The sequence below is a fragment of the Phyllobates terribilis genome, unplaced genomic scaffold, assembly GCF_046119375.1.
Source record: "Phyllobates terribilis strain yellow unplaced genomic scaffold, ASM4611937v1 Scaffold_3__8_contigs__length_932513732, whole genome shotgun sequence".
Lineage (NCBI taxonomy): Eukaryota > Metazoa > Chordata > Amphibia > Anura > Dendrobatidae > Phyllobates > Phyllobates terribilis.
Genome location: NW_027362763.1, coordinates 221985444 through 221997838, shown reverse-complemented (window position 1 = coordinate 221997838; position 12395 = coordinate 221985444). Strand labels below are relative to the sequence as shown.

The window sequence follows — 12395 nt, the reverse complement described above, 5'->3', positions numbered from 1 at the left end:
CTTGCTGCTTGCTGGGGAAGATGGGGGCTGATGGGGGTGCATGCAATCTTGCTTTTTTGACAGTTTGGCCAAGCAGCATTATTATATCACGGAACTAAACTGTCTTCTGTCCGATAGCAAGCCTGGCCTCTGCAGCATAGCGCAAGTGCAATGGGACTGAAGCTGGCCCGGATCAGCAGCTAAGCTTCACTACAATGTTTACAAGAAAAGAGCTCGTAAGCACTGCACATGTTCGGACACAACTGAAGTCTAACAGTAATCTATGTTAAAACAATAAAAAAATGCAATTATAATTATCAGGATAAGGTACAGAATTTTAATACATTTTAAATTGGAATATTGCTAGCTTACAAGTACTTACTAATTTTATTCATCTTTTACATTGGTAGCAACACTTTAAGAAGACATCATAATTATACATGGCACATTATAGTTTTAGGTCAATATAATAATAATTATAATAATAATAATAATAATTGTATTTGTTTATCCCTGGATCAGTAGGTTGATAAGGCTGAAGCCTACCAATTTCTTCTTTTTTAGTTTATTAAGATCTAAACTAGCTCAGTAACACAGGCAAGCATCACAAAGTTGTTAGATTGCCAATATTGGCCTGAACTATAGTAAGACACAAACACTGATGCATTACTGAATCTTCATGGTGTAAGTATAGTGAATGGCTATTGATTTGTCCACTTATATATCACATTAGATGACAACAGAAAGGCTGAAATGACAATATATCTAACAATGATGTATCATAATAGCACCGAGCACCTTAACCATTCTGCTTTATAGATCACCTCTTCTGCTCTCTTGTTTATGGAAGCTGAATTAATAACTTTTCCTGTATTTTCACCTTTACCGTACACTGACATCGATGCCAGCAGCACAGGTGACTGCCAAGCAAATGCCCGTGAACAATATCCTATTATACTGTACATGTATATGAGTAGGATGGCACAAGAGACTGCAATATTACTATTGCAGCCAGACACCTACAATTGGGGGCCCAAATACCCCTCTGTAACATAAGTATCTATATAGCATATCTTACTGAGTATGATATACTATACAGATAATATGGGCCATTGAAACGTGGGCAAGGGACGGCCACAGGACGCGAGGTACAGCAGCAATCACCAGGCACGCACAAAGATTAGATAATATAATGTGAAAACCAAAGATAGGATGGCCGGTAAACAGCGTATATATAACAAATACAATGACATCAGTTACTCTAAATGGCACCGACTAAGAGTATACACAGTTACACTTAACAGAATTAAGTTATATGCCATCAAATATACATTCGATTAACCCTTTCTATGCAGATCTCCATAAAACGACAGTGTTGTGCCAGTACTTTAGTAATTACCTACTTGGAGCAGTTTTTGAAGTGTCTCTTACAGAAGAGGCCTTTTCTCCTAACTAACTAGACCTCCATAAAGTTATTTATATATGTGCATATATATTCAGTTGTAAATAGTACCGGTACGTTCTGAGACTGAAGTGGACGGGTCCTTTCTGGGCTGAATCCCGAATAATCAGAAACGCTGACTTGAATCTCTTCGAGAATGCCAATCTCTCTAATGCAGGGTTTCTCTAAGTTCTTAGAAATAAGGCCTTACGTGGCCCAGCCCAAGATGCTATGTCCTTGGTTGTCATCACCGAGTTTGCTTATGTCAAGCCGAACAACGGGTCCCAGAGTCACCAAAAAGAGATCCAGGGTCGCACCTCTCTTTCCAGACCTTTTTCCAACAATCCGTAGCTTCACTCTCTCCTTGAACTCCCCTATCAACAGTCACCAACTGCCAAACCCCTGCTTTGCAACTGTAGCATCTCCGCTGCCCTCTACTGGTCAGATCATATATTACATCACAAATCTCCAACAATACAGTAAACTGTGATTAACCCTTACACCGTGATATCACTATTTATGGCAGGTTGTAAAGTAAACAAGTAAGTATGAAATTACATTATAAATATAGGGGGTCCCCAACAGGGTCTTAATTTTTTGTTCCAGGTTTTTATCCAAGCAGATGAGTAGAACAACCTTACTTGTCATATGTTTGACTAAGTCTCTGTTGATATCTGCACTTTGTGTTTCCTTAAGAGTGTAAAATATAATCTCTTGGTGCCATACACAATCCAGAATGAGCACGGGACAGACAGACCCAACTGATTTGTAATGTGGTTTATTGGGTTCCTGTAATTTGTAATGTGGCATAAGTTGTTTTGACGGGAAGAGTAGCACTACGTACTGTGATATTTTTTCTTTCAAATGGGAAGTATCTGGAAGTATAAAGGGACACTTCAACTACTGGACTGGCAAGTTGGGTGTTTTTGCCTAAGACTCCTGGGAAGAGAGGGCGGAGGGGCCCAGGATTTTTAAATTATTCTTATGTTGCTTCTTATTTTTTTATGTCCTGTGTAGATTTCACACTGTACACAATGGTCCACATTAAGCAGTTGTGCCATAATTTCAGTCCGACTGCGATCTGACAAAACATTGGATTGCATTTGGAACAATTTTATTCTATGGGGCCCGTGCACATGTTCAATCATTTCCTAAAACTGTGTCCAAGGAAAAAATCACAGCATGCCCAATTTGCATCCGTAAATCGGATTGTACTCGGTCATGCAAGTCAATGAGTCCTTGGAAAAAATCAGACTGCACTCTGATGACATCTGAGTGCAGTTCAATTTTCATGGACTGACAGAATGGAGAAGATGGAGAATTTTTTTTACACCTTCTCTTCATTAGAGAAAATCAGATCACACTATTATCAAACTCTTATCAGCGTGTGATTTGCATAATCGGCCCAATTCTTTCTCTCGAATGAGAGAATCTATGGCCGTCTGATCCTAGTCATAGGCTGTCTAATGCAACTTACAAAATATGACGAATAGTCCCAGGGCCGGGAGATAGCAGAAGATATTGGCTAATGCTAAGACTAAATTTTGTCCAAATAGTCGGACGATGCTCCAAATTTATCACAGTAACACAACCTGTGTGATGGATTTGGTGACTCTTTATAAATGTCAGACATCTTTCCTTTGCTTATGCCAACTCTTATTAGGCTTATTTTAGCCAATTATCTTATGCCAAAATAGCCACACAAGAACAAGAAATGTGGCCTAAATTATGACTCCGCTTAGCTACAGCCACATTTAAGCAAAAAAAGAAAATATGTTGAGCATGAAGAACATATGGCTAATGCTATGGGGAACTGATGCTGGCGCTCATCTAGAGTGTGGCTACCATCAGACGTATACACCAGACAGTGGCGACAAGTATAGTGTGCACTTAGCCTAAAAGTGTTCTGTCTTTAGCCAAGTTATACAAACATTTGGATGCAATATATGAGTCCGGACTGATCAGAAAACATCTATAATAAGGCCAGCTACATGATGTGCTCCAAAACAGATGGGCACGTTACGTTTCTGCAATATTAAATAATGGTGTAGAGAACACCTGTCTAATTAGCATTTCTGCTAATATGTTAAGAAATAAAACATCATTAATGAGAATTTTGCGCATGTCGGCTACAAGGTATTCAGAACATGCACAGGAAAATAAAAGCTAATTTATTTGGCATATTTTAATGCATATTTTGACTGTTCAATGCCTCCATATTTCACGTTTTCTTTGTTCCTAATCATCTATGCTATTCTAGGTTACCAATATTTATTGTTCCATTACTCTGCAGACGTCTCTGTTAATTTACAGGGTGACAGGAATCTATAGAATGTATTCTACTACCGTGCAGCTACAGCGTGTGCCGCTAGGTGGCAGTAGAGAGCCTTTCTAGGGGATTTAAATTGCCATCAGACAGATCTGAACAAGAAATATCAGCAGAGAGCTGAGAATTACTGGGCATCACTAGCAAGGGGGACTGGGAGAGACACTGATCCTCTGTCACTCCCTGCACAAGCATATAATATAGCAGCAGCTGAAGGAGGAGCACTATCCTACATTGTGATTTAAGGAGCTCAGCTACATCCACATCTCCAGCCTGCTGCCTCTGTGATCTTGCATGACCAGGAGCAGGTTTACAGAAAGGGATTCTGTCTGCACTTTGTGCCTTTCTTCTCGGAAGGATGTCAGTTCAGTGGGTGACAGCAGTGTTCTTCCTGGGTGTTGGCTGCAGTGTCCTCTCTACTAAAGGTAAGAAGGCTCAGCCCTGGCAGGAGGTCAGGGACTTTCTTGTTGACCAGGTCTCCTGTATACAGTGCTTGTACTACCAGATGATCCTTGCACATTATCTTCAGTCTGTGGTACTTTTGGAGGATTGGATTGTGTTGCTGGAAGCTCATGGGATCTGATTCTAGATTTCTCACTTATCTAAATCTAAATTTAAGCTGTAGCCTAAAAGTCTACTGTAGCGTCTGGTCTATAAAGTACTGAGTGTTTGTAAACTAGACTTCTCTGTAATTGAGAGTGATGGAAGCGGTGCAGCAATGTGCCTGCACCTGGACTAGTGGAATCCCAATCACTTCTAACCTCTTACCCATCAGGAGGCTTTACAAACACTGTTTTAGGCTGGTTATAATGTGGAGGGGTGTACTAATTAATATGTGTAACAATGATTTGTTAATGTTTGATTTAATCAAGTCATTTTTTAACGTGAAGAAGTGCCAAAATCCCCCTGGCATTGTGACATGATGATGCATCAAGGTCTTAAACTGGTTGCTAGTAACAGTGTGATCTCTTTGGCTAAGTTTCCCCTTTGTTTTCCCTGTACAGATGTGTGCGTTACCTTTAGTATGGGTGGCCTGGCGGTATTATTGTTGCATGCTCCACTTTTCAGTTATTAGGCGATAATTAAATGGTGGAAAGTAATATTTGGAAGAATCCCATTTAGACAATATTCTGTGCTGGACCTTCTACACATGGCAGGGTTTATGTTTCCATTTGCATGTTGACTTGCAACTAATCACCTTTTGTTGAAGATTTTTTTTTTTTTCTTTACATAGGAAGCTAAAAGTACTTTGATTTTGCTGCTTTTTCCAAGCTAATGTCAGTTTTCGATGTACTGAATTAGATGATTGATGGATGGATGGAATGATGGGTGGATGGAAGGATAAATAGATAAAAAATATGGTTCGATGGATGGATAATACATAAATAAAATGATAAAGCATGATGACATGAGGTATGGTATAATCAAAGTCTAAAGAGTTTGATGTTTATTGAAGTTGCACTTAAAAACAAGTTTACTACTTGTTTAACACTTAAGATTGACAAAAAGTGTGACTTAGTGGATGGATAGAGTGTGAAGCATTCGTTAAGCTTGCTTGGATTTTCACTACATGTGAGGAGTCAATAGTTTTGGAGACAGTAGGGTATAACCTGACCTTAATGGGTCACTAGTAACCTTCAAAAGTCCAGCTAATACAAAACCTGCTTAGATCATTCACAACTTTTTATGATAACGTGTGGTGTAAGATACAAAGGTGACCATGATAGTAGCCATTTTTCTGGATGTCTTCATTTAACCCTCCCCTTACCCATCGTTCCGTGTGAGCCTACAGCGTGTAAATGTATACAAATGCCCAAAAAGTGGAAATAAGTTGTGATTTGGCGTCTGGATCCCATGAAAATTACTTTTTGTCCAGTAGTGTGGACTGAGCTCCAGCAGTTTACGGGACTTTGTATCTATTATCTGTGTTGTGTTTGTAAGCAGGAGTGTTTGGTTTGTGTTTATGGCATCACTTAGTCATAGAAATGGAAACACAACACACGTTTTGTCATAATAAACCCAAGAATAATGAAATTATTAGGAGCAAGATAAATTGCACCATTTACGGCTTGTGTCTTGACCTTTAAGATTGTTGGTTTATGCCTTCACACTTGCCGGCCCATTTTAATGCTCTTACATATACAGCATGTTCTTGAATCTACTTTATTGGCTAATCAGTCCTGGATCCCATTGCTTCCTGCTGTAAGATTATGACAGCCCATATGAGCTTTCGTAAGAGAGATTAGACATCTCGGGTGTTCGGTGCCAAGTGTTGCTCCATATTAATATGATGGGATTAAATATTATTAGAGAAAAGAACTGGGAATATTATATTGATGATTGATGGCGGCTGGCGGTGTCATTAAACGCCCGTATACAGATTTTGATTAGTCAATAACCTACAATAACTATTATAGTAAATGATGTCAAAATTTGTAATCTGGTTATTTTTTATAACCTATTGTATATGAAATCACAGATAAATAAAAAGACACAAAAAATACATGTTTTTTTTAATGATATGAAATGTGATATAATACGTAACGTGACATTGTTTTTGACATAATACATGACATACTACATCTGAAGGATATTCAAACTCCTTGTTATATTGGCTAAAAGTCAAGGAACAGGACATTATTATATATGATCTATATGACCTTGTACCTTTATTTTTCAATTCTCAGATCACATTTACCATGTACAACATGGAAACCATCAGTTGGTTTCTGGTGACTGATCTATCAGAGCCTAGAACATCATGATACAATGTTTTCAGTGAACTCTTAGTCAAAATCACTCACGAGATCCAATGATATTAAAGATAAAGTCATAATTAAAGCACTGCTCTAGTGTTTTTTTTTTATGTCAGCGCTGGAGTGGTGCTAATAACATAAGATCCCTGCACCTATATTATACTCATCACCCATTGTCCTCAGCTCTTGCCGATGCTGCTCCAGTCCCACGCCGCCAACTTGTAACCGCAACTTCTGACTGCCCGGAAGTCATAGCTAATAGTCATAAGCTCTCAGTGTAAGTCTGTGAGCGCCAGAGCAAGGCTCTCATAGACTTGCATTGATTAGCGACCTCCGGCTCACTCAGCAAACATTGGAGTTTTCCGAAAGGTTACAACCTGCTGAAGACCGACCGGAGCAGCACGATATCGACAGAAGACGACGGCTGGTAGGTATAAGGCCATGTGCCCACGTAGCATTTTTGCGGCATTTTTATGGCCCCGAAAACGCTTGTAAAACCGTATGCCATGCAAAGCAATGTGAATTTGGATGTGCTGTGCACATGATGCGCTAATTAGCGCGCCAAATTCGTATTGCGTTGCAAAACGCAGCATGACCATTTCTACCGCAATTACGAAGAAATTAAATAAAAAAGTTAAAAGTAAAAAAAAAACTGTATACTCACCTCTCCGGTCTGCTCCCGGCCGCGTCCTCTCTCCTCAACGTCCCGTGATGTACTTGCAGGACCTGCGGTGACGTCATTTAGTCAGCTGATGGTCACACGACCACTGACGTCAGCGGTCAGGTGATGGTCGCGTGACCATCAGCTGAGTAAATGACGTCACCGCAGGTCCTGCAAGTACACCGCGAGACACCGAGGAGAGAGGATCGCTGCCGGGAGCAGACTGGAGAGGTGAGTATACAGGTTTTTTTTTATTTTTAACTTTTTAATTCTTTTTTTTTACTATAGATGCAGCATTTAAAGCATCTAAGTTGGTCACACAATATAAATCCATGCCGGTTGCATGGATTTATATTGTGTGACCAACTTATCAAGCACTTTTCCAAGTGATGCTCAAAATCGCTTGGAAAAGTGCTTGAAAAAACGCATGCGAAAACGCATGTAAAAGCGCTGAAAAAACGCTCTGCATCAAATCTGCTACGTGGGCACATAGCCTAAGACTAAGTGCAGGGGTCATAAATTAGTACCTCAACTCCAGTGCTGCAATAAAAAGTCACACTGGAGTGTCGCTTTAAATCTGTCAACAGTAGAGATGAGCGGAACGATCTGCGGAGGATCACGTTCAAGTCAGATTATCTCTCTGGAATTAATTCACAGCAAATCAATTTTTTGGGGGAAATTCAGCAAAGCTTGGAGATTTGAATTTCTAACAATCTGCTCTTCTCTAGACAGCAGTGACACTACTCAATTATCAATTACATTCAATTCTAGTGAGTGAAGGCAGTGTGTGTAAAGCTGTATGGAATATGTTGGCGCTATATGAGAAGACATAATCAAAGTAAAGAATGAAAAAGGAATGAAAATCTGTCCTGGCTTTTGACAGAATACTGAACAAGAAAAAAAGTTTCATCAGTGATTTTCATCAGAGTTTAGTCAGAGTTTCATTATTTTCTCCACCTTTTCATATCTATTAGTAAAAAACAGACAGTACATCGATGGCGTTGGAGTGCTGTCCGATTTAATCATGGGCCCACAGACTTTTATTGCGAAGTTTGATGTGAAACTCAGATCAATATCGGACATGTCTCCTCGATTTTGCATGGACCACAAAAAATCTCTGACATGTGAACAAGCCTCAAAGACTAAGCCAGATAGCACTCGTACATTAAAAAACTGATGTGTGAATGAGCCCTTAATTATCTTACAGTGACATACCCCATTAAGAAAAGTCATGGGGGCACTATTTTGCCAAATGTAACTTTCAACCAATTCGACAGCGTTCTGCAACCTGTTCATCTTCAGATGCTGGTAGTTACAGTGAGTATGCTCGTGGGCTATGTTCACATTTGTATCAGAGGCTCCATTCAAAGTGTTTCTTGTCAACTGTCTCAATTTTGATTGGATGGAGCACAGTTTGTCGGCAGAACCACATGAACCCCATTATAAATCTATGGGCTTCTCTGGGTAATGCATCGTGGTTTCCATTCACAGAAGCTACAACACAGAAGTGAAGTCAACCTGAGTATTGTATAAAATGTCACCAATTAGCTGTCGCCTGATATACAATCTGCTGGGCTGAATATTATGTATTCAAATGTCATACCGTAAAATATCTTCCACCTCATTGAATTGATTCCTCTGAATAATACAAAAGTAATATCCTCCTCCGTCTGCGGATATCTCATATGTAAGTGGAGGTCTGCTTCATATATATTTATTGATAAAAGCTAGAAGTCTATCTTGGAAACCAACTCGGTTCCTTTTTAATTTGATATGCCGGTTGTGCTGGTTATGGGGATTTATCCTTTAATTCTTGATTAAAGTCTTTTAAGCCTCCAATATTTGTTTTGTGCTTATTTTATTTGCTTGTATCAATGGCTGTATATGTTGTAACTTATTAATGTCGTTCTGTTTGGGAATATCTATAAAGAGACAGTTTTGTCCTTGCAATGAAAATAGGCACTTAAAAAAAACAGTCTGTCCTTAGGCGACCCCTTTGTAAAGTAGCTAAAATGGTAGTTTAGTTAATAGATATTATCATTATCATTGACTTTGAAGCCAAATGTAATGCTCATAATGCCTATGGGACCAACCTCCATTAGATAAAGAAGAGCACATGTAAGGGTCTCTATAAATCTCACGGTGCCATAAAAAAAAAGCTTACTCGGCTATTTCTAAATTTTTCAGAGACCTATTGAAGAGCTGAGCAAAAAGACACCTGTGGGCATCCTTGGTGCTTCTTTAAATTAAATGGGGCTGAGGTGCATTTCTATTGTTTTCATAGGAAATTAGCTCTGTCTTCTAATCTTGTACAACCCCTTCAGAGGCGGCCGTGTTCACAGCTATAGATGCAAATTGTCTGTTCAGCGAAGAAGAGGATTAGAACTCTATAGCGCCACCTGTTGGAAGCAGCAATCATAAAAGTAGCCAGCGACCCTTTAACGAGTCTTGCAGTATGACTTAGGATAAAAGCCAAATCAGAATCTCAATTTGCAGACAAGTGTTTCGGGCTATTGCCCCTCATCAGTGCAAAGCATGAGATCTGATTTGGCTAGGAATATATGGATTTAAAAACCCTTAATTTGCAAGTTGTAAATGTTAGATGTGATATTCATCCATGAACAGCTAGCAGCCATAGCACTGCGGTGTGTTTTATTAATATTGTATATTTTCTTTTTGCTATCATAATCAATATTTGTCAATATGTTTCTGGTAGTAATTCACAAATCAGTCCTACAGTATATACAGTATATCTCTTTGGCTCACGTTTATTTTATATATCCTCAGGCAATTGACAATATGACTGGGTATATTTCTGACAGGGCCATCATATCCAGCACCCCAGGGAGGACTATAAAGCCTATCCTATTTGTAGATGTACTGCTTCTCTTATTGAAATGCCCACAGGCTGTCACTAGATAAGTGCGGACTCTTCCCACTAAACATCTCTTCAACTTGTATCCCACTGTTGTAGAGCGAGACAAATACAGTGGGGAGGGGTACTATGAAGCTTTAAAATCTAAGATGACACCCCCCCCCATATATCATATAGATATGTTTTCCTGGTAACACATAATACAATGTATTACAATTGTCTATAGAGGTGAATGGAGGTGAAGAATATTTTTATACTTTGTTATTTTTATAATATTCATCTACCAAGATATCAGTCGGAATAGTGTTGGTGCCGCTTTGGATATTCTATAAATCCTTTGCAGAACATTCTGCATATCAATCCATTGATCTATTGCACACCATTAGACATTTGCCAGTCAAGAAAGGTATCGTGGGATCTGCATGCTGTAATAAGTCAATACGGAGCAGAGGAGAAGTGATTTGATGCATGACACCATTTTTCACTCTTACTAGTTTCAGAAGAAGAAATAGTAACTCATATCTGGGACAGATTATTAAAATCCAGAGGGTTATGTCAGCATAAACTATTAGATTAAAAGTGACAGGCAGGCAAAGTTTCAATGTCTAGTTATGGTGGAAACTACCTTAGGAACCAGGGAAGGTGATAAATATTTTATATAAAGGAAATATCATGGTATTTACTCAACCTGGAAATGCATATTTGTATCAGTAAAATCCAGTATGTGTGTCAGAAGTACAAATGTACCGTAGCCATGATGAATTTTTCATTTGGCACAACCGTCATCAGTGCTTTTATGAGAGACTTTAGTAAAAAATGTCAAAACCTATAATTTTTTTAACTTCCTTGATGGAATGTATATTAGTTCTGTTCTTTTTACCCAGTGGAATGTGCAGGTCATGGCTGATGTATTTTTATTCCTCTTTTGACTCCCTGCATGAGCGACCAACATTACTTGCATTGAAGAGTTAATTAAAAATTCCATCAGTTTACAGTAGACTGGCTCTCCAGAATTGCACAGATTTGTTTTGTTTCCCGCAGTCAGACACCAACAAACATGGGAAGACTTCATAAGAATAAATTATAACTTTCCAAAGCTAGCAAGATTAGTGAGAAAACAGTAATCCCATATTTACCATTCTCATAGTGAGAAAGAAACTTGGGACATACTTTGTATAGTAAAGAGTTAAAGGGGTGGTCCGAAATATAACTTAGTTTTCCTCCTAAAGCCCTATGTAATTAATTACATAATCTTAAACTAGTTTCTAATATACTTTAATTAAAAGTTCCCTATCCTTCTCTCACTATACTATCTAACTGCTTTTTCTTTCCTACTTCCTTTCTGATAACGCTTTGTTTTAGAATCCCACTGCATGCTGGGGTGCTCAAACTAAGCGTCATCAGCAGACAGAGGTTGCAGTCACTGCCGCAACCCCTGCCTCCTTCTCAAAGCAAAGTATCTTCAGTGACCTTCATTTCAGGGGCTGGGCTGCTCCCTGTGCGATGTGCATTGTGCGATGTACACAATGACAGTGCGCTCTCTCGCCAGCTCATATCAGCAATAACAAGCCAACAACAGAGCGCACTGTCAGTGTGTGTTCCTCCCTGTTGACGCTTCATTTGAGTATCCCAGCATGAACTGGGACTCTCAAACAAAGCATCATCAAAAAGGAAGTAGGTGAAAAAAAAAAGAAAATCAGTTAGATAGTGTAGTTAGGGAAGGGTAGGAAATTTTTAACTGAAATATATTAGAAAATTGTTTAGATTATGGCACTAAATAGATAGGGATTTGGGATGAAAATGAACTTGTATTTCGGACCACCCCTTTAAGTGTTAGAGTAGAGTTATTATACATTTAAGGGCATGTGTCATGAGAATATGACCTCCTGTATAAATCAAGGTTTGATATTTTGAATATCATGCATTATATTAAAACAAATTCTAAAATCTAGCAATTTTCACACTGGCCACTAGGCAAGCAGGATAACAGCAGATAACTCAGGATTCACAAATGTGCTGGTCACAGCTCACCTTCTCCTCCTCCCTGTACAGATCAAACCATGACAGGAAAACTCTCCTAAACAAGTCAGTGAGTCAAATCTTGTGCATTGCTGTCTATGTTGCTCCTCTAAAGCATGTTGTATCTCTATCTGCTGTTAATAGCAGCTCAGGGAAGATGGTCGTCCTTTAATACTGTAAAATGAAATCACAATTATTACTAAGTGTGTTTACATAGCACCATCATATTTCGAGCACACCTTACAGACGTTAATGTCACTGTCCTCATAGGGGATCACAATCTAAATTCCCTACAAATATATTTTTGGTTGAAACCGGAGAACCTGGAGGAAATCCAT

At 38.9% G+C, this 12395-nt stretch overlaps 1 protein-coding gene across 1 annotated transcript in view; it reads left to right on the top strand.

The window, feature by feature from the left end:
* Positions 1-3827: 3827 nt before the first annotated feature.
* The window catches only part of CLSTN2 (calsyntenin 2), a 1504973-nt gene continuing 1496405 nt past the window's right edge, over positions 3828-12395 (top strand). Inside the window, exon 1 of the mRNA XM_073674635.1 lies at positions 3828-4171. Within this exon, the coding sequence (XP_073530736.1) occupies positions 4105-4171 (67 nt within the window). The 5' untranslated portion in view covers positions 3828-4104. The remainder of the gene's footprint in view (positions 4172-12395) is intronic.